Source organism: Poecile atricapillus, chromosome 1 (genome assembly GCF_030490865.1).
Source record: "Poecile atricapillus isolate bPoeAtr1 chromosome 1, bPoeAtr1.hap1, whole genome shotgun sequence".
In the NCBI taxonomy this organism is placed as follows: domain Eukaryota; kingdom Metazoa; phylum Chordata; class Aves; order Passeriformes; family Paridae; genus Poecile; species Poecile atricapillus.
The window spans coordinates 66402002-66425847 of record NC_081249.1 but is presented as its reverse complement, the minus strand read 5'-3'; the positions used below and the strand labels follow the sequence as shown (position 1 = coordinate 66425847).

At 37.4% G+C, this 23846-nt stretch overlaps 1 protein-coding gene across 2 annotated transcripts in view; it reads right to left on the bottom strand.

Moving 5' to 3' along the window:
* Positions 1 to 1874: 1874 nt before the first annotated feature.
* DCLK1 (doublecortin like kinase 1) overlaps positions 1875 to 23846 on the bottom strand; it is a 230564-nt gene continuing 208592 nt past the window's right edge. Inside the window, exons 16-18 of one of the 2 annotated variants that reach the window (XM_058829307.1) lie at positions 17582 to 17695; positions 11839 to 11912; positions 1875 to 3196 (exon numbers count right to left, since the gene is read on the bottom strand). In XM_058829307.1, the coding sequence (XP_058685290.1) occupies positions 3139 to 3196; positions 11839 to 11912; positions 17582 to 17695 (246 nt within the window). In that variant the 3' untranslated portion in view covers positions 1875 to 3138. The remainder of the gene's footprint in view (positions 3197 to 11838; positions 11913 to 17581; positions 17696 to 23846) is intronic. The other variant, XM_058829306.1, reaches the window with a different exon arrangement.

The following is a 23846-nucleotide window of genomic DNA, read 5'->3' as shown; positions in this document are numbered from 1 at the left end:
CAGCAATTTGAAACCCAGTCTCTCACAAACCTAAAAATAACTTAAAGAAATATTTTTATAGTTATGTTCATAAAACATGAACCAAAGATCAGAAACATAAGATGCTGGGGATGAGTAGGATTTTCAGGATCTAGGATTATTTTTACATACATTTTAAGTAATACAAGATGGTCTAAGATGAAGGAGCCAAACATCTTATTTTAATGATAACCCTGTATTCCAAAGCAAAGAAAAGGTGATAGGAAAATCCCAGATGGGTTTTTGAATAATATGTCTCATGCATAAGGGTGAAACATATTTTTTTCCTCCTGACTCCCTCTCTAATTAAGAAGAATGAACATTGGCCTTTGCTTTAAGACTGCCAAATTTTCACAAGAGTCAAGGAGCATGTGGTATCAATGGACACTTTTTTATTACCATATGTATGTCTTGTATTTACATGACTGAGCTGTATCTCTTCTAAAAGGAAGGCTGTGATAAAATGTGGGAAGGTCAGTGCTGGTCAAACTTGTGCCAGATTCTGACCTACTGTAAATTAGGGTAGTTAAGTGGCAAGGAAGGCTTTATCTTGAGTGAGGTTTTGATCCTATGGAAAAATAATCCTTGTCCCATCCAAAAGTTACGGATGTACAACCATTAAGATGGCAGTGGTTGCTCCCTACCTACTGAGCATCTTCTCTCCACAACAAGTTGAGGGTTGGATGGTTATAGTCAAGGATCTGACACACAGATACAACCCTTTCCCAAAGCCTAAAATCTGAGAACTTTTACATGGCAGTTCCTTTGTCCCTTCACCTCCTTCCCCTATGGAGTTCTTTTATTTGCTTCACTTGCTTTAAAATGTTACTCAGGTTCCAGACAGAGTAACTGAGGCCATAAACAGGCCTTCTGCTCACAAACATACATTCAGAGATCAGTCTCCCGATGGCTTCGATGACTTTCTAGTAAACTCATAATCTGAAGTTGGTATCTGATGTAAGTTTCCACCAGCAGCTCCTTCTACAGTCAATGGAGTGAGACCAATAGGTTAATCAAAACATCAGTCCTGGCTAAAATGTGTGCCCATGTCAGGTAAGATGAATCAAACCTCGAATGCTTGTCTCTCTGTATTACCCAGGAAGCCTGGAGAACCAGTTTCTACTACATATCTCACTTCTAGATAATCAATATTGGACGAATTTAAGAAAATTTATGTAAGAAATACTTATACCACTTGTGTGAAGATCCACAAGATTAAATTCCTGTGCTTAAATTCTTCAGAGCTTTCAATATATAAATTTTCATGTTGAGGCAATGAAAGATGTACTGTGTAGGATGAAGAAACAGAATTCCAATGTTTCTTGAACTATAGTTCAACTGATGCTTCCACCTAGAAGTGCAAAAGAGCTTTACACTAGCCCCCACCAGCTGAAGGTATACATTGGCTGCCACAACTGCTCATACGGATAGTTCAATGAACAAACACCACTCAGAATGGGAACGATTCTGTGGGCAACTTGCCCTGTTCCTGAAAAATTTATTTATATTTCCCAGAAAGCTGAGAAAATCTGCATGTCATTTTGGGTAGTATATTGATACTTCTGACTGTGTAATAGGAAAGGAAAAGGAAGGAAGAAAGAAAGAAATAAAGGGCAAGGTTGTAGGAAGATAAAGAGTGAAAGAAAGAGAGAGAGAGAGAGAGAGAGAGAGAGAGGAAACCACATGTGACTTTTAAAAAACACTGTGAGAAAACTTTAGCTTTGGAGGAGAAAATTCCATTTTTATATGAGCAATAAAAGAAACTATAAATTTCACAATGTTTTTTATTTTAGAACATGATTTTGAAAGTTGCTTCTTTCATTCAAGTGAAATTCTGAGCCTTTTTTTTTTTTAATTATCACATCTGAAGCAAAAGTCTACAGACTATATTATTTCTGTGGAAGCCAACTTTATGATAATGGTCAAATAAAAAGCTATAATGTTGTCTTGAGGTTTTAACAAACCAGTAATATATATATACTCTGTGTAAATGCCCATTTTATTAAATATTACAAATAAAACTGGTGAATCATTTTTAGTTTCTCCATTCTAAAGACAAAACTTTTGCTAATTCAATTTAGGCTTTACATATATATTAAATGACTTGTATTTTCCCCAATTTAGAAGTACTGTAGCTATTTAAAGGGTAATGCTCATTAGTGTTAATCTTTTTAAATGGCTCTGCTGGAATAACCAGGTCATGCCAAGAGGATGCCTGTACATTCCTGAATGTGATGCAAAGGAACCAGGAATTTCTCAACTAGATCATTACATACTATTACATGACAGAACGTGTCCTCAAGCAATTTCCCAAAACACGACATTATCATTAGCAGCAAACTATATGGAAGCAATCTTTTGTAGCCATCATCATGTTATCTTCTGTAAACCATGAGAATGCCCTAAATGAATTTCCCATTTAACCCTGCATCATATCCTCCAATACCAGTCACCCTGTGTGGAAGTACGATGCAGGTTTGGAAAGAGCTGCTGCAGAAGATACTATTTGTTTAATTTTATTTTCAGTTTTAAGCCTATAATTCCTAAGCAGTAGTACATTTGATATATTTTTGGCCAGAAATAGGCAAGGAACTTCAGGATACTATAAAAGATATGTGCGTATAAAAGCAAAAAAGCCAGAATAAGACCCTAATATGGGTTGTCAAGATTTAAGGTGATCATTTACTCAGAGGGTTAACATGTGCTAAAATTACATACTGCAGTTCCTAGCTCCACTGATGAAAACATTCACTGCTTCTATCTTTAAATAAAAAAGCAAAATAGCCTTAACCCTTTGAGGATCTTATTAGCAGCAAGTCACAATCTAAACAGAGAACAAGTATTTCAATCAATTAGGAAATTATTCTTACAAAGATTCTGTGAGCACCCTTTTGTGTTCCACGATCCCAGCGTTTACTGCTGGATAGATCAGCTGTATTCACTCCACACAGGCCTGAAGTAGTTTCAGGGTCTCAAAGGGTTAAAGCCAAGACTTTTGAGAAAAAGTGTTTTATTAAAAGGGTGAGTTAGGTGAGCGAACAGTCTCGGATGAACTTGGTGAATAGTCTTCCGATTCGGAGTTGAGTTCGGGTGGAGCTTGCTGAGCCTTATAACGTCCCCTCACATCCTGGTTGCGTCTTCGTCGGAAAACCTGCCTCTCCTTATCAAGAGCGGTGGTCTGGCAGGGGCATAAAATGAGAATAAATGAAATTAGGCTGTGTGTGAAATGCAAAGATAATGAAAACCATGAGGTTTTATGTGGCCTGCAAATACCAGGGATAATAAATGTACAGACCAAATTAAGCCTGCTCTGTCTCAGTCAGGTCTGAAAGGTTGAGCCCACAACATAGCTAAATGCTTTAAAAAGTGCATTTCCCAAACCTTAAGAGGTAGCGTGACATCATCAAGCAGATACAGTGCCATATATATGGATGCCATATGTTCTACTTCTGGATGTTATTAATTTCATCCTTTAACAGGATCAAATTTCAAACCAAATACCAAGTGACCTTCCCCCCACCCTTCTCAAAGTATAAATCTGTTTCTACAGGCAAGGCAGAGATGTACACTTGTCTTTGATTTGACCTAATGAAGGCTGATACACACTCACCCGTGTTCAAGTCAGTGCAATCAGCTAACAAAGATGGATTGTGATGAAGTTGTCAGACAAGAGAGAAAAACAAACACCGAAGGGAGCTAGCCCAGCTCCTTGACACATCATGCCGCTCAATGGATGTTCTTAGGGAGAACGCTGAAGAGCTCTGACGGAAAGACCTGTTTAGCCTGACCACACTGTCTCTTCCTGTTAACCAAGGTCTAGTGAATTCAGTACTCTGCTAATTTTATCCATGTCTAGATAAGGTGTCCAGGAATGTGAAAAAGCAATATTTACCTGATGGGCATTATTTTTTGATCATTCTGCCATTTATTGAGAATGTGATTCCTATTAAGATGGCTGTAACTTCTAGCCACCTTCTTTCTTCTGCTTTTCTGGCACATTTATGAGGTGAAACTTCAACCCAAGTAAGGGTAGTCCTAGTTTGACTATCAGTTTCAAGCACAGCACTGAGTTTTGCTGTCTCCTTGATTATGGGATCTTAGACTGCAGTCCCTGAAATCACTGTAAAATTATAAATTCACAGGATGGCCTTGATTCAGCAAGAGCACTTTGAGACATGGTTAGCTGCTTCTGAAGCAGGGCTGTCCCCTTAAATCCTATCCCACAGCTGTTTTGAAAAAAGCAAAACGGGAAAAGGCAGGTGACCAGTAAGATGACATACAAAATGCAACCAAGTATCTAATCATGGCACTGGAAGCAAAGATAACTTTGAGAACTGAATAGGTTTCGCTCAAAAGGCTTGTAAAATTTGTCCCTATAATGAAAAGGCCTATTTAAAGGAATACAGCCAAAAGGTTATTCTGCTTCAAAGGCTTTACTGTGTTCTCTTAAGATATGCATGACTGATTTCTCTAGAAAATTTACCACTTACAGTGTGAACCTCATAGGAGAGCAGAGATGTATTTATAGGCAACATAGTTTTGAGACTAAAATGAAAACTAAATCCATCATACTGGTGCAGAATAGCATAACAGCAATCCATGCTTTCAAATAATGCAACCAGCATTCAATAATGATGTAATAGAGACAGAAAGATGGACAGGAGTCCAGAACTACTATAGCAAATGGATTTAGTTTGGCTATATTGCTGAACTATTATTTTTGTGTCCAGAAATATTTTTTCTGTCTCCTATATAGTGCTACTTTAAAAGGGTAAAATGATCCACTTTGATAAGTTCATCCCTATATTTTAAATGATAATTGCTACAAAATCCAACACTTTTCATCTGCCAATTTTTTTTTTTGTTTGTTTACTGCTATCTTTTGGTTAAGAAAGCTAATTAGTATTTTCAATGCCTTCTATGTTTCTTAGCCTTGAACCAATTCGGTTTTTGATTATTTTTAATGTGAAACAGAAGAATACCAAGATCTTTTACACACAGTGAATATACTGCTTACAGTATGTAATTTTGTGTGAAAATTGAAAAGAATGGCATATATTACCCCTCTATAAAATACAGATTTCCATTTAAAGGATTTTTTTTATGCTTACAGGAAATAAGCATTTATTTAAAGTTTAAACCGCATCACATCATCCTGTCGTAATAGATACTCTCCCCTGAGAAACTTAAACATTTCTTGTTGAATAAATAAAAATCCTTGTATTAAATTCCGAATTTATTTTTAAAACCTACTACATGAGAATGGCAAATGTATATGTAAAATCTGAAGGTATTTAAATTTAGATAACTTACACATAAGGGAATGTATAAGAAAATAGTTTTTCTAGGATATTGCTTTTTATAAACAACAAAGATAACTAGGTACCAGGACATCTTTTAAAAGATGTCTTTAAAAATAAACCCAAGATATTATCTTTCTATGATTGTTGGAAAAGCTTTAGAGACTCTTCTTTAAATCTGCTTAAATATACATAAAGTCACTCCCTCCCCCAATAATAAAAGATATTAAGCTAAAACTCCCTGACTGTCTCATCTAATCTAGCACCCTATGCTGCGCTAGTTTGTCAGGCCAAAACCATATATTGTTTTGTTTTTCTTTCCTAACCCTTCAGAAACTTGCTGAGATATTTTGTGACTGTTTTTCTTTGCATTTTTATCCAGTGTTTGGCCTGGATTGATCTAATTGGTCTTAGTAAAGACATACTTGTAGAGTCTGGGGCATTATTGTGGTTTCTCTCCTGGGTTGAGAGACATCCAGCACATTTTTCACCTAAAAAGCTTATTGAATAAAAAGTTACAAAGTCACAGAGAGTCAAAGAGGTCAGTATTTATCTAGTGAAAGCGAAAATACACAGGTCATATTCTAATGTTTAGTGTTTACCATGTCAGAACTACAAAATGGGGCACTTCTGGCCACAGTGTGTTCAGTCCCTACAGAATTTGCAAGAACAGGGTTATTTTCTCCAATGTTCTGATGACATTTGACACTTCCAGTGTGTAATACACTGCGGATGGTATTGTGGCTCTGCATTCTGCAAAAATGCTATTTTTCACTTAATGATGTCATGGTTACTTTTTACCTCAAAAGAATTTCAAAATATGATAGTTCTATCCTTTGCAAAGCAGAGAAGATGGTAAGATAGACACAAATGAGTATTGACTGCACGTGTTTTGTAAGTGTGATTTTCACCTCCTGTATTTTCTTGTGGACATGGACATATTCCAAAAATCAGCTTTTTCATTATTATTGATGTTTTTGTAACAAAGGCCTCTTATACACATTGCTTTGGTTTAACAGATGCACTCTTTCACCTGCTGTTCATCTGGGTGGTTCACCGGTGCATGAACCAGTCCATTATGGATTTCCAGGACATTTCTACTTCAAGCTACCCTTTCAGTGAATAATAGGAGGATCTGAAGTGCACTTATGCTTCACAGGGCTGCAAATCCCATATTTTCATTATCACATTTTGACATTTTATTTTTCCCGGCTCTAGGTTAGAGACTGAAAACTTTGAGCACTATATGAGAGTAATGGCAACTAAAATGCAGACAGCATTCTTATTTAAGACATGCAGCTGCCCTCCTGCAATCCATATGAGAAAATGTAGAGCTTCTTATCCAGCAGAAGATAAGTGGATTGCTTCTAATAATTTGGTGGTGATAGGTCTGAAGTACTTCATTAAGCACTAATGTATTTTGCATCAACATTTAGTAATCCTGACATCCAGTACCAAATGGTTACCAAGCCATTTTTGGAAATGCATTTAATTTGTAGTACCAGAGCATTATTTTAAAATATCATTTTTTTCTGTTATTGACATATTTTTCCAGGATTTTTCCTTAAAGAGTGTCTTCATTCTGATTTCTACCACTTGAAATTACAGGAATCCTGAGCCATGCAATTTTATTTTTTATCTTGGAAAACACTGCACTATGTATTTATGAACAGATTTTCAAAAACTACAACTGCTTTGATATATGTGGTGGATTTGCAATGGGAAAAGCCTTATTTTAGCTGTGGGCTGATATTTTCTCTCAGGCCAGTAATTACTGGATTAAAGAAACTGAAATTTATGAAAGTTAGCAGTGACTGTTACTCTTTTCACTTGTCTTAATTTACTGCTGGCCACCAAGTATAGATATATATTAGTTTCGTTAATAAAAGAACATTAATGTGCATTTTGCCTCTTAGTCCATACATTATTCATACCAGCTAGGAGACTAAACTGGGGATGCAGCTGTTCACGCATTAATCTAAGAAACCCTTCCCTTCCCTCGCTTTTATTCTGCAGGAGCATACTTGCAATTTGTTAGCAATTTTTGTGAAGCTTTGTTTAGCGTGTGGAATTAGATGAATATACGTATTGAAAAACTAGTATTTTTCTCCCAGTACATTCTTTTATATCCACAGTTTTATACACACAGTCAAATGCTCTCACCCAGATAAGTTTATCTTATTTCTTTAAACTTCTGGCTAGTGACCTTTATACATTAAAAGATTCCCTTGCTCTAAAAATTACCATTAAACATTGCTTGTGGTACAAGCCAGGCAGCCCTTCAGTCTCATATTTTATTTAATTTATTTTCCATGGGTTTCTCAGGTTATATATATATATATATGTTTATATATACACAATATATATTCATATATATTTATATATATGTAAGTGTGATTGATTCATGAATCAAGACACTTTTTTGAGAGTACTTCATACTTAGCAATGCACCTCAGTCCAGGAGCAAGACACTCATGGTATTTTTAGTCCCTCAGGCACAAGGTATAACTAAGTCAAGTTACACGGTGATTTGGAGACGTGCAAATGACCACATCGAGGGGACAAATTAATCGAGTGGATTTGAACCCAGACCTCCAAATACAAAAGCACAATGCTTTAGCACACCATGTAACTTCTGGCATGAAATTTAGCTAAAATGAAAGTAAAAAAGAAAGAAAACCAAATCAATGCTTTGTACTGTATTGGTAAGTGAACACAAAGACAAGTATTCTATATACATAACTGTTGAATTCATATTGCTGTATTTAAGTTTGTGTTTACTCTTTGACATCCCCCTTTTTAGAGACACGATTCCTCAGCTGGTTTCAATTACATGTGGAAGAGAGTTAGTGCCAAGTTGTTTGCATGAGTGAATTTTATTTATAGTTTGTAAATCAGTTGTGGTTTTTTTACCCAAAGATCGGGAGAAGAGATTTTAAATTATTTTAGGTATCTGCCTGTATTTACCAATATTCAGTTTACAGAAGGTTTTATGTTATTCAAAATGGCACTTTACAGATAGCAAGACTGAATCCCAGCTTCCTTGTCCCATCATCAAGATGTCTGGCTGTAACTTTTGACTTGAAAGTGTGTTGTATACACTTGGGACAGGTGTAAGTAACTCGACAGATGCAAAGTAATGTGAACTAGGAACCAAACACATAGGATGGAATTATGGGTTTTCAAATGAGCTATTTAGATATATTTTTAACTGTGACAGTGAGAACTGTATTTTAAAAATCTAGTATTTATGAATTTAATATTGAGCAGATTGATAATTTTGTTAAGCATCCAGTATAACTCATCTCCTTTCTATTGTTGTTATATAGATAGATCATTAATGACTTTTCCATACACTTCCTGGATTATATTTTATCCATTTTGCTTTTCTAGGTGTCTTGGATATATAGAAAATAACATACCCTAATATTCTCTACTAATATAATATATATACTAATACACAGACTGACATTTTCTACTAATACTCTATTGGATGCAACCACTCTGTGCTCCTTTGATACTCTGAATCAGCCCAGTCTTCAGGGTTTTAACTGGGACCTACAAGACTTGTCCCCTACTGATGCTGCTTTGGCCTTTACTGCACCTCTGATTGCATGGCTGATATTCCAACAATATTTCATGGGTTGGCTTTAAAGCATGTATTAGTCTGGGGTCCAAATGATTTCACTGATTTCGTCCCTATGTTTTCCCTGATCCTCATATTCAAGGAACTGTGAAAGATTTTTCAGACATTATAGCTCATGCCAGCTACAACTCCTGCTGTAGCTAAAAAAACATGTCACTTCTGCATGTATTATCTCACTGGAAGGGAATAAAAGAGGATGCAGAATACATTCAGAAAAAAACAGGATTTTGAAGGACTTTGAAAACAGAAGTCTTTTAGGCAGAGAAAGCACAAGGTTTTCTGGCTGTTGAAGGAGGAAATTGTGCAATTTTAAAAGTATTTTAGAAGACTTCTAGAAACTACAGATAGAAACAAAAATAGGGGCGCAAAAGAAACGAGTAGTTTAACACTAACAAAGAGAGCATTACATTTTCCTTGAGACATGGTTTCATTTTTCGCTGTACTTGTGAATTCAGAATAATTTTAATGTGCCTGTGATAAATTATTTTTTTTATAGACATGAATTGATGAACCTTTTCATATGTTTTGCATCTGCACTACTAAAAACTAAACACTTTCTACATCAAAATGGTTTTATTTAGACTAAAACTTTGGTCACCACAGCAGCTGCATGTTTCTGGGAGATGAGAGAGGCCCAAACACAGGGCAGTGCTTGGTCCACTATCCCCCTTCGAAGAGGATTTCCTAATTAAGCATCCACACATAGGAGCCCTGATCTCCCAATTTGCCTTTCCACACTAGGTGCACAGTTTAGAAAGCCCTAATTATAAACACTGTTGTTACTGCCCCCAGCTGGAAAACAGAGCAGTTTATGTGTGAATAAGAGAGATTATCGCCCATCTGCTCCAGCCCATTATTCAGGGTTGTGTCATTTTGTATGCTGATGGCAGCCATTACTAGTGCTTTAGTCAAATGACCTTTTTTTTTTTTTCATAGCTTTATTTATTTACCAAGTTGCAGACTTAGAGGCTTCCCCCCTACCTCTTCAAAATGCATATGGCTCGTTTCAAAACATGGGCAATGCAGTTAAACTGAGTCAAGGCCAATCTGAGATGTCCACTTGTCTCACAGGCTCCTGCTTCTGGTGATCTGCTCCCCCAGAAGCAGAGGTTTTAAAAGAGCCAGATATCGTGTATAGCAAATGGAAGGACTTTCTTTGCTTGCTATTTTTTAAAAATGTAAAATAAAAAATGTAAAACAGAGAAAGTGTGTAAACTTTTCATGGACAGCAATTAAACTCCAGGAAGATAAATAAAGCTCATGTGATCTTCTCCACCATTTTACAGAACAGGCATTAAATTTGCAACTCTTCGTCAAAGTTCTGCTTGACAGAAAATGCTGTCTTTCCTACTTCAGCAGAAAATTCCTGTAATACTATCAAACCCACAGTCATCTAAAGCTGGGCACTCAGGTCCCATTCCCCCTTCTCCAAAACCAAGGAGCACGAAGAAGGATGCCAAGTGAAAGGACAGATCAGCAGGTTTTGCTCTGCCCTTGCAGGTCACAGTGGATTTGTAGGCACCACCACAAGTGCGATAGGGTGGAACTAGATGAATTACAGGTACTGCTGCACACTCCAGCACCTGGAGTGAGAGTCTTTCTCAATTTTTGCTAGCCAGCGTTCTGCTCATGAATTGGATTGACTTTTCTACTTTTTGCCTCAAAAATAGGCTTAGTTTTGGGTTTGAGTTTGTTTTGTTTTCTTTCCCCAGAACATCCATGTCAGAAACTACTTAGCCCTCAGTGTGTGCGCAGGGAACTGTTAGGTTTTATGGAAAGCGTGCTGTAGCCCGAACCATGCACTTGGTGAAATGATCCAGGGTGGGAGTGTTACTTTACTGGAAACACTCACAGTGACCATCTCTGCTGTTTTGCTAAGGTGGTTACTTTGCTGAGGTTTTACAAATCCCTCACAGACAAGTTTTTAAAGGCAGTGTTAGAAAGCATAGATTTCACAGTAAGCTTACAAAAATTTCTCCAGCTATCAAAATGTAGGTCTTGTGAGTAATAAGGAAAAGGACAGCAAGTAACCACTTGATAGAAATTCCAGAGCCCTGGCTTTATTGAGGAAGTGTGTGGGCCTCTTGTGGGCTATCAGACCTGGAACCCTCCTTGCCCCCACTCCAGAATAAGCCCCTCCCGCCCAGAGCCCCATTTTATCATACAGGTTAAGGCAGCTAACGCAACCCTGGCACAGTTACACAATGAAGGAAAATATATCCAAGAGACTCATGCAATATTTAAAAAAAAAAAATCAAATCAAAATAAATAGGTATCAGAAGGGTTTTAAAAAGAAAAGAGAAGGAATGCATTGTTAGAAACACAAGCTTACCAGCACATACAATGCATTGTATTTCAGTGAACTTGGGAGAGTTTCTATGCCCGCATTATGCAAATGCATTGTTCAATCTAAGGTAAGGATTGTGTTTAGTGGGTTTAAAATGACAGTATATAGCTCCACATCTTGCATGGAAAAAGAGGAAAATATATGCTGAGAGCCTGTTGCTGCTCCGTGTGTTTTGAAACAGGAGCACAGGGGAAGCAGATGCCTTAACAAGCAGAAGGGAGGGGGAGGGTGCGTACTTCAGCATATCTGTAGATTTTCTATATACACTGTCCTTTTAACTATAGGGGAGATTGATACTGAGCATGTGCGATGAAGAGAAAGCTGGCAATGTGGGTGTGAGGGATGGGTGAAGAAAGGGAATGAGGGGGTGTGGCATCTCAATCAAGATTAAAACGAAACTGATAAAGCAGCATATGGACCGGATAACAAATCAAAAAGCATGTTTATCCACTGAAGGAACTGGTTAATGGAGACTGCCAGCACGTTGCCATGGAAACACTGACTGTTGGCGCTGCACCATCTCATACCTTATCCAATACATTCCTGGTTGTTGGTAGTAGTCCAAAGACCCTGATCTCTTGATGGTAAACCCGTGGTCCAGCTGAGCAGAGAGAAATGGGGCAACTCAGTGGATCGACATTAGGCTAGAGAATTCAGACTCCAGAGCAAGCTGTTCCTTATTTAGTGCATATTTACTGTTTTCACTTTCACTCTTATCTAACATCCTAAAGCTACGTACCGCAGAAGAAAAAGGAAAAAAAAAAAAAGGTAAAGAAATAAAAGAAAAAGATGCTAATTCTAGATTTGGTCTTGCCAAATTAGAAGCCAATTTATTTGAACTAAAATGGAGTTTGCGAATAGGTTAGTTAATGCATAATGCATTCATTTAAAAGTCTGAAATATCTCGTTACCTCCAAAGACAGCAGTGCCCTTTTAAGTTGCACATACCAGTAATAGAATGTTATCTTTTGCAATTAAACTGAGAAGTTTAATAATAATAATTAAAAATAAATTAAATGCAGTGCAACCATCACAAGGAGCAGGCTAGACAGACTACACAAGGCTTAAATTAGACTGCTTCATAATCATGGAATGTGTAAAGATGAAAAGAATCAGGTTTTGATACCCCATCAATCATGGTAATTCATTTCTAAAAATGAGTTAACCTTGGAGAGTAGGACTACTCAGAGCCATGAATAACATTGTTTATCATTTCAGCTTACACCTCATGCTCAAAAAGATAACAGTACAAAACTATTTGGTTTAAAATTGCACCAATTAAAGTCAAAATGGAAATGAACTTAACATTGTGTCCAGGAAATTGTGCTGATATTACTTAAGGAATACAGATCTTTCAAGTTTGGTTTATCATTAGCAAAATCATGTGCATAGGAACAAAGAAAATATGTTCTTTTCCCTAGCCCTTCTGTGCTGCACTAACAGACGGTGGAAACATAATTTAGCCAAATTACATGAAATGTTGGGGGGAAAAAAGTCTTGATGAAGAAACTCTGGCTGCTCTAAAACTATTGCAATGATTTTCAGATTTTTGCTCTGTGAAGGAAAAAGGCCATTTTGTCCTTCAGTAAGAGTGCGGCATCTATTTCCAATACTGATAGTTTCTAATTCTAAATTCAGAAAAGCAGTTCAATGCATTTCCAGGTACTAACCACTTCAAGGGGAGTTAGAAACTAACTGCAAATTTAACTTTCTCTTGATGACTCCCCTGAAAGTGTAGAATTTAATAATTTATTCTATTTTGTTTAAAGAATGCCTCTTTCATCTTATTTAGAATTATTTAAAGGATGTTTCCTGTTTAAAACCATGGGAACCTTGTAGCTAGAGTTAAATTTGTGTTGGCTTAACTACACTGGTCTGCTATTGCCATCTACTGGCTTCCTTGTATGCTGCACATAAAACACACAAAAGGGATGTTTTCTTAAAAATCAGATCAAAAATACTGCCCTAAAATCGAATAGCCAAAAAATAATGCAGAGAAAATGGGGAGAATCGCTCCCTAACAAGAGTTGAAACAATTTCGGTGGTGTGGAAATCCTGTCATGAGCAACCCAACTGTGGACAAGGACCCCAGGACAACACAGACAACAGATGTGAAGGGATAGCCGAGACACAGGTTCAGCTCTAAGACTTTAAGCAAAACTTACAGGCTAGGCTTGGCTTCTCCTCCACACCACCCAAGAAATCCATGGATAAAAATTCCACTTGGTGTTGGTGATTTTATTTTAAAACCAGCAGAATGCAGGACAATGACCCACACACTGCCTGCCCATTGCCAGGGTCCTCAGCCCAGGACCCTGTAAGCAGAAGAGGGCTGCACCAACTTTCTAAGCAGCTTTTCTTCTTTTCTGTTCTACTTGTTGTTTACTCTCATCTCCAGCTGGAGTTTGTTCCCATTGCCAAGACAGAGACCTCATACAACCTTAACAGCAGATTAGCATTAGTCCTTTTCTCTGTCTTAACAATGGCAAAAGTGCAAGCACCAAAGTGATGACATACAGGCTAAGATTTAACACTTCAGACAAGGACATATATTAAACGATGCTAGGTTCATACAAGGAATTACAGCACACCTTTGGATTGCAGAAGCATTCTCAAAAAGAGATTTGTGTTCATAACTGAAATAGCCACTGTTACTGAAGCCCAGAGGGTAAAGCCACAAGGGTGCTTTTTTTTTTTTTTTTTTTTTTTTTTTTTTTTTTTTTTTTTTGTGGCCAAACCAAAATAAACGGAATTGACATCCTTGAAGAACTGAAGAATAAAATCTACCCCTAAATTTTAAAAATTCTATTTAATATATCTGGTTTTATGTTTTTACTGCAGTACCTTTTATAAACACCACCACAGAACTAAAAAATACTGCTCCTATTGAAAAGCTGTATGAGAAACATGATCCAGCAAATATTTTGGCACATGTTTAACAGCAGTGTGGCCATTCTGACACAGACGGAGGGGCACTAGCCCAAACCATCTCCCACAGAGACCGGTAGTCAACGCCTGTGACAAGAGTTTAAGAACAGGGCAAGTAAAGCGATATTTGTCCTACGCACTCTCTCATCAGCAAGCAGCGTTTTTTAGGAACTTGCTAATTCTCTTGCTGTTTTAAAAGCTAGCTCTCCAATTAAAATTTTGCTGGCAAAGCTATGTTGGTTCAGGGGAATTTTTTCCCAGCTGACATAGTTACTCTGGCAGAACTTCTAATGATGTATTATTGCATCAACAGAAAAGTCTCCTTGCTTGTATAGTTAATTTTGTTTGAGAAATAGTTCTACTACATCAGCAAATGAACTGTTTTGCTAAGCATGCACATGTTCATTAGGGTAGTTTGTCCAAACTGACAAATCTTTTCAAATGTGGACAAACTTGAAGTCTGGACACATGCACGAGAAGTAGGATGTCTCTGCCTTGGACAGACGGAGACAACTTTTACAGAGATTACCACACCAATAAAGCAGACATAAATCTGAACCAAAGGAATCAATGCAATTTGGACATTGCTGAAGGAAGCAGTAGCCACAGAAGTTGTATGCAAAACAACATGGCTTCAAACTTCCTTTCAGTCAAGCTGACCAGAGACACATCTTTAGGAGCTTAATTTTCATATTATAGTTTTAATTGGTGCATATGGTAAATACTCCTTGAGATCTTTGAGGTGTGTTTCTTTTTACCACCAGAGAAAAAAGGCATATAATATCATATCATACCAATGTGAGGACAAACTAAGAACTAAATACCACATATTAGCAAGCTCTGTACATAAACAGAGTTAAAATACTCAAAATAATGATCATATTTATCTTTCATACTATTAAGTAAGCTACAGAAATATAAGCACATATTAACACATTTTCACAAACACAGACACAGATGTGTTATATAATATATAGAAGGTGACTCTATATATTATATACACAAGCACTCTCTCAAAAAGTATGTAAACATACAGGCAGCCACAAACCCCCAGTATTTTTATAGCAAGTATAGTTAGTGCATGTCTTTAGTGCCAAATAGTATGTTACAGCATCTATACATATTTTGAATATTCTAAATCTAGAGCAGTCTTTGTTATTAGGATTTAATTTTAGCTTATTAGAGATTCCACAGTTAAACGGAGATTCCCAAACGTAGAACCTTGGTGACGTGCATGTCAAATGTAAATTAAATAGACTTCCAAATGCAAAAACAACATTTAAAGATGTTGCTTTGCTTTTGGCTTTCTTTTACATATTAAATTATTTTTGTAGAAAACAAAACTAATTTTTTCATAAAACGGAAATTATCTAGCATTCTGAAACATTACTAAAACACTAAAGAGGTCTATACTTCCCCATTTCTTCCCATAATCAAACCACTTTCTGAATTATGTAAAAGTATTCTAAACATTTCTACTTTATGGGCCAAGTTGCAGGATCAATTTTGTCAGGATATGAAGTTTGCCGACAGAGATGATCACTAAAAATAATCTGTTAAATTTCCAAACACTAAAAAATAAAGAGAAGCAATTAAGAATATAATTAATCATACACATTTTTTCCTGATGTTTTGCAGTGGACAGATTCACTACAGTGCCTTTTTGATTACTCAGGTGTTAAATTGCTGCAAACCCTTGGCAAAGCAACTGGGGAAAATAAAAAAAAAGAGGAGGGCAGGGATATTAAAAACGTAAAGGAGGCAAGGGATGGATGAGGACAGAGGCATCATTTCTTGCTTTTAAGCTTTGAAGTCATTAGCATGGAGGATTTGAGCAGTAATTCCCATGGACAAGCGTGCTGGCAGTCCATTCAGTAGGAACACAATTTCAGCTAGTCTATTAAGAACATACCTGCAGTTCAGATGAGCAATGGGTATGTGATGTTTTAGTTGTGGGAGAGTTGCTGCAGTATTATTGCTTAAAAATGAAAATAAATAAATGCTGACTATGTTAGCTGATGACTGAGAAAATCTAGGAAAAGCATGAGGAACAACTTGCTTCCATGTTGAGGACATTCAGGGTAGGAAAGAGTAAAGAAAAAAATATGAGAGAGGCACAGCTTGAAATTTTAAGTACTTATACCAAGTAACTTTGAGACAGTATCCATTTTGCTGCACAAGCACTTCACACCTGTGAGCCAGATTGCATGTGCTGAGCTGAATTTATTTCATGCTGATTTAACTCAACACTGGAGGGGCTGAGCTGAGAAACATGAAAGTGGAAACAGTACAAGAAAGTGTACATGTGCAGTCACACCACCTGCAATTTATGGAAGCTGGGAATGAACACTGAGTAATCTGATATGGGAATGGTTACGTTTAACATGTCACATTTTTAGTGACTCTTTGGAGTGTTCACATTACTATGAGTAATAAAGGAAAGCTTACAAACACAAGCAGATGTATCAAAAATGTGAAGGATGTGCATGTTACTATTCAATGGCATTAGTATGAATAATCTCGTCATATGCTGACTATATCCTGTGTCCATCTATATGTCATACACATGTTCATCTGTGAGGAAAAAATACAATAGTATGTGATGTATGCTCCACTGAGGATGCCATTGAAACCACAGTAAAGCTTGGTCAAAATTTTGGCCAAGCTTTGCTTCAGACACTCCAACACATTCAAACCTAGAATGGCTCCACTGGAATTAAAACATGACAGAAGGCAGCAAGAAGTTCCATTTAGTCTTTACCCCAATAAATACTTCTGCTGACAGGGAAGCAGGCTGTGTGTGGCACTACAATAAAATGCTGCTGCCCAGCTAAATCTGGAGTGGCTAGACTCATGTTAACCATGAAGGCAGCAGCAAGGCAGCATTGCTTTCTTTCATGTCTTCAAAGAGGAGAGGCTCAGGCTGCCGTACAGATTTGCAGTTAAATTTTTAAGCAATTTCCACTTAAAAGTGGTGCTGTCCTGCTACAGTCACTGTGTGGCCTAAATCCATACAATGAGTCTGCTGCCAAGTAAAATGTCATGATCCCACCGTTCAAATTGTAGAATTCACTTTGGAGTTAGGTCCACTGATCTTCTGGTGAAATGTGGAACTATGTGCTGTGTGCAGAGTTATATCTCCTAGGGCTGTTAAATAACAATGTGACTCACAAGGAGAATCAAAGGAGAAGCTGTGCAGGATACCAGGCTAACTAGGCTTATATTAATTCTGTGCTACAATTATTTAAAGATTAACCCTCTCTGGTTTCCTTTGGTGTCCTAAACACATAACTGTCTGGTGGGCACATAAATCTGTTTCATCTGTGTATTTCAGATGCTTACTGCTATGACAGAAACTCCAGCTGCTGTGCTGTTCGGCTTAGGGCCTGTGTTGAAATGCTTCTTTATCTTCCCGGCTACTGAGAGCTGATGCTCATTCTCTGGAAGGCCATCATCCTGCAGATAAATAAAGCAAAGTGAAACTTCAGAGAAGAAAGATGAAAAAAGGATTTGTGAGGTGATTTTGATAGGTCACATCAATATAGAAAAGTTTTCAAAATGCTTGCATTAAAATATGGGTCAATCATTGTCTCCATCAATAGATTTAAGGTACTTACAAGATGAACATAATATGGCACCAAGCAGTATCTCTCTTCTTTACCCAATATTTTCTTCTCAAACTTTAGGCAATGTTCATTAATAATTGTTAAACATTTCATTTTTCTTTCTACCATATCTTAATTACCACTACCCGGTTATTTTTCTGCCCATTAATATTTCAAAGCCTGAGGATTTCAGATGTGCTTAAGATTCTGTTTACTCATCACATAAATTTAATGATAATGACCTCGAAAGTAAAAAGTATCCAAGATATTACAAAAACAATAGGCTGGGCTGGGACATTTCTCCTTTCAGCTGAGACATCCCACTTTTCAGAGCAAACCTGGATCCGTGCACCAAAGCAAGCTAGCATCCTCCATGCTGAGGAGAAACCCCAGCAGAACAAATGGAGTTTGTGGTTTTGCGAAAGTCCACAGGCTGAATTCAAGCCCAATAAGAGAGGAGGCTTTTTTAGAAATTGTAGAAAATAGCTTTATGCCTGAAAAATGTGCAAAAACCCATTTCTCAGTGAGACTTCCCCACTAGCAGAATAGGAAGGATTTCAGGCAACAAATATGCAGAATAGGTGGAATAGAAAACGAAATGTAGAAGAGGCAAAAATATACAGGGTATCAGGTCACTGGCCCTATGCCATAGTCATCACTAACTGGTGCTGCATGGTGTGTAAATAAATAAACAGCTGAAATAATTCTTAAACTCCACTTAGACAAAATCCTAGCAGAATAAAGGCAAATGAGACAAGATCAGAATAGTGAGAGATGACAGACACTTTCTTATTTTTATTTTTCACACATTACGAGTGCCCTTAAAGAGTTTCAGAGCTGCTGCAGTAAATCATGAGTTCAGTGAGCATATGGGAATTTTAGGGAGGTTGGTAGGGTTTGTTATTTATTTAGCTTGGGGAGTTTGTGTTTAGAGATCCCTTACTCACCCCTTAACAAAATGTCTCAGCTGGCAAAATATGGTCAAGTGCACACAGCTGCAAAACACAAAACAAAACAATACAACCCAGTAGTTGATTATTGTCTAGCACTGGGGAGTCCTGGCACAGTGGTACATGACCCCTAAAAATGACCTGCTTCCCGTTGACCTTGCCTTTCCCAGCAGAAAGCTAGTCTGTAAAGTGAACTCCTCTTCACAAGAGGAGGGAAGAAAAATAAAATCATTCTCTTGGCTTTCTTGACATAAAAGTCTGCCAAGCATTCATGTCATCTTGTCAAAAGACTAAATTACAGAGAAGACAATAGTTACCAAGACTCTGGTCATATTTTATTGGTGAAGCACCACCCACAGTTCCAGTGGCAACACACCACAGACGCATAGTTTGGACTCCAGCTTTTAGATGAAATACCTTCCAGCTCAATTCAAGATGCAGCATAGGGATATATCAGAATTCCTCTATTGTTACTAAGTTTTTATAACTACTCTTGGTTCCACCTGATGTTTAGTAGTTCTCTTTTATTCAAACATGCTTTGTAAACGAATCAATATATATTAAGCTGGCTCCTGGAATTCAGTGAATAAAACATAGCTATTGAGGGTGAGAGATGACAGCTGTTTAACTAAATACAAAACAAGCTGCTCTGCAGTTTTAAAAAGCAAGAAGTGAAAAAAAACACCTATCAAATATCAAATTGATCAGAATCAGCAAGTTAAGCTACAGAATTGGAGAACAGTATAAACATTGCTGACAAGAATTTCATTGGGTTGCTGAAATTGGACGGATGTCAAACCCTGAAGAGGTTAACTGTTCCTTTCCCCTATTTTAAGTCTTTGCTTTTGCAAGTGGGTTAGGATCACAGAATTCCATCTTAATGTTAGCATTAATCACAATATTTTTTTAAAAGGTGACCAGTGATTTTTGCTGCTCCATCTGGGAACTTTAAAGAGTTATGAGCTTCAGAAGATCTTGACTGCTAATAGTCTGAAAGAAGAGCTCTCCTGTGCACACCTCAGAAGCTGAGCAGCCAAAACAGTTTGAAAACTGTCCCAGAATTTGAGTTTTCACATGGACAATATAAACAGCTTGGAATGTTAACAAATTTTTGTTTTTTGTTTTGGGTGTTTTGGTCTTTTTTTTTGTAGTTTTGGTTTGTTTCGGGTTTTTTTTTTTTTGAATCATCTAAAAAATCCTTTTCATGGTCTATTTGCAAGAATTCAAGATAAAAAACAATAAAAAAGAGGCACAAGGTCTCGGAGTAATTCCAGTAATTGATAAAAACTGGTTTCATATTTGCATTGTTCTCTGTGGCAGGAGACATTGCCACTCAAAGGAAAAGGAAGTGTTATAAAGATGTAAAGAAGTTCAGGATTCCCAGACTCCTACTGCCCTGAAGCACTTAGATCCATTTCACAAGATGGTCACAAGAGCTTTACTTTCCAGGTCTAAAAGCCTCAGATGAATAGATCATTATACAAGTAACAGCAGGAAATTAGAGTAAATAGACGTGCTGGAAAAGCTTTTGGACACTGTTTCCTTTAAGGATTCTAAGGAAATTCTTCGGTGCAGTGTCCTAGGGTGTAACCAAAAGTAGTGCAGCTGCAAAATAAGGAATGTCTTTTTTAATTAATTTTCTTACAGATGTTTAGCTTTTTGATACTTATTGCTTGGTTATTCATTTCTTTTGCACACAAATTTCCAAGGCAGACATAGTGAGGGAAAAATATAAAAGCTCCAGGTTCTCTAACTCTTTTTAGATGCCATCTTCCTCCTCCAGCAACAGCACACTTTTTATATTGATTATTTTACCAGAGAAGGATTTACAGAATGTGAGCCTTTCAGCATTCACTGCTCTGTGATGTATTAGGAAACACTTACTACTTATACAAAAAAGAATGATTTTGTTCTGTAACTTGTTTCAGGTTATCAATAACATTAAAGTTTAAAATGCCAGGCCTCTTTTTTAATTCTTTGACTTTTCAGAAATCTTTTAACAGGTAAAGACTTGGGGTCCTTGCTGTAGGGGAAGTATAAACTAATGGATTTGTTTCCAGGTCTAAGTGTATTGCGTAGGAGAGATGACTCCAAATAAACGAAATGAAGGGGGCAAAGAAGTGCTGCTGAATTGCATTTAGAATTCAAGATCTCCATCTGTGGCAGTGGCATGTAGCCAACATCTTTTCAGGTTTTGTTTTTTTGAATTGAAAACAGCTGGGATGTTATTCACATTGAAACTGCTTTACTGGTCTGACTCTGACCATAACAAGTTTTGCAGTTTTCAAGAGGATTCCAGATATTTTTATAGCAAAAATTTAAACTGAAATGAGGGCTTGCTCCTACTGAAACTGTCAAAGCACATTCCAGGAACCTCAGCAATTTACCAAGTAATCACATAGTAAGCAGCTATAAAGTAGAATGGTTATTTACAATCTACAAAATGGTTTTATACAGTGTAAGCAGTGACAACACTTCTATCAAAGGTTTGATCAAAGAGAGAAAATGTTTCTTAAGATTGTCAAAGAAAACACATGCCTGCTTTTCAAGCCAGCTGTTTCTATCTAGTGTTTTAGCTTCAGATTTAACACTCTGTGAATAGGTTCAAAACTGAAATAAGGGAAGTGTTGTGGTGAGCTCTATCCCAGCTGAAACTTGTAGAGAAAGTAAACTCCAGCATTTGACACCATGGAAAAGTATTTAACCAGGTTACCTGTGATAATGGAGTGTAGGTGAAAATTCCATGTGCCATTTCTTCTCAGAAAGACAGTATTCACATAATTGTTCAGGTAATTACAACACACAGATTGCAGAGCCTTTTGTGAACAGGGATGAGTGCATTAATTCCCTGTCCTGAAGCTGGGAAAATGAGGTCCAGGGAGGCTGTAGGACAGACTTGAAGCTGATCCAGCGGGTGACTGCAGAGGGATGTGTAGCTGGATCTGACACTGTACATTCTGCCTCTGTGCATCAACAAGCTGCTCCTCCTAGCTTCTCTACTGCTACTGCCCAGACACACTTCAGGGAAATGCCCCTTCTCATGGAACCATTTAAGCACCTGTTTCAACTCAGCCATGTTCTTATTTCTTCCAATGTGAGCTAGGATTGTGGTGCCATCTAGTTAATTTGATACTCCGTATTAAGTGCTTCCATGTGCGATGCTTTGAAATGGGAGCAATGTTTGGAATGTGTGAAAGCACTTTCCTGAACTGGTCCTGATGGCTTAAGTTTTAGCCTTCATATTTTTCAGATTCTGTGCTGCCTAGGTGTGTAGCTCTGAGCCTCATATTAAGTGTTAGTGAGTTCTCTTCACAGGATAGGTAGAAGAAACAATCCTTTTCCAGTTTGAGACCAAGGACAGTCGTTACAAGCTTCAGGCCCAAAAAAGCATAAATGGAGAGAACAACAAGGAGGATGGAACTTCATAACCTGAAGCTATAATTGGACAATTAGCCCAAATATGCAAATAGACCAAAACTTACAAAACTGTGAAACCTCATCACCAGTCATCCATTTTTTTTGTGACCATTTTGGGTCCATCTTGCTTGTAGCCCTGGCCAGGCTCTTGTACTGCCCAAGGTATATCCTTTAAGGCCTTTTAATAAATACCTACTTTATTCCTTTAACTCTGTCTAGCCTTTATTCTAGGTCAGCCTTCTCAAGGCATCAGTCCCAGTGCTTGCCTTTTCCTCCCAGAAAAAAATATATGGAGGACATAAGAGAATTCAGAAGCAGTTTTGATCTGCATTATGAACTATCCTTAGTGTAATGAAGAAGATAAAATACTGATTTGTTTCAGTTGTTAAAATCAGCAGAAAAAAAGGAATTACAGAATTGTCATAGCATATTTGTTTCTCTTACTTATAGATAGAACTGCTACAGGTTTTGACTGCATAGAATTATTACCAGCATAAAACTACAAGTGCAGCAGAGCTAGACCAAAGATGAATTGATCACCACATGTTGTTTCTAACAGTGCATCACAGTCACTCTTTAAGAAATATAACTAGAAGTATACTTGATAGAAGCAAGTAGATCTTGAACTTTCCCTGGTATACCCTCTAGTTCATGCAAACCAAGTACTTAAGAATTTTGTGAGCCAAGAGTTCTATCCAGACCACTATATTTAAAAAGCACCAATGGGATCATCCTCCAAAAATGTATTAAATTCTCATTTGTGTTCATTTATACCAGTTCTCGAGACACCTTCTGGCAAAGGGTTCTGCGAGTTAACTTATTGCACAGAAATTCAGGAATTTGCCAAGGCATTTCAGGAACCAGAGCTCAGGTTTTCTAGCAGAGCTCTGGAGTGTTAAAAGTCTATAGCCCTCAGCCCCTCTCCCCCACTATCCTCACCAGCAGGTACTGCTGAGGGCAGGGAAGCAGATCCTCGTGTCACTTGCACACCACCACCACCAGGTTACTGCCAAAGAGCTGCACCTCTTTTTTTTGTACATCACACTAAAATAGCTTTCTAAAGCACACCATGGTGTAACAATTAAAAAAAAAAAAAGTATTTGGGGGAAGCATTAACATTTCAAATATATTTTCAGAAAAAATGGAAGATTAGTGACCACTTCCTTAAGTGGTGTAAGCAAGAGACATTTCAGTAATCTCAGCAGCAGTGTGCAGGCTGACACTGCGGTAGACTTGGCCTCTCTGTGGCTTCTCATCAGTCACTTCCATCTCTTCCTCTTCAGCGCTCCAGAAATCTCCACACATCCTCCTCCCACGGAGACTGAGAGACCCCTTGATCACCATAAGGCATTATAAACTGTGACAGAACACTATGTCCAAGGACAGCCCCTGGCACCAAGGAAAATTAATATTTCAGCTGCTTGAATGTCATCTTCAAAATGAAAAGATTTTCATCAGATGTTGGCCTGGATCCTTGCACTCATCATACACCACAGAAGGGCTCTGCATATTAATAGCATTCACAATCAAAAAAAAAAAAAAAAAAAAGTGGTTCGGGTAATAAGGGAGCCCTCCAAGTTTAAAGCATGTACTTGGTAAATACTTAACTGATCACTACTAGTCTGACTATATGGA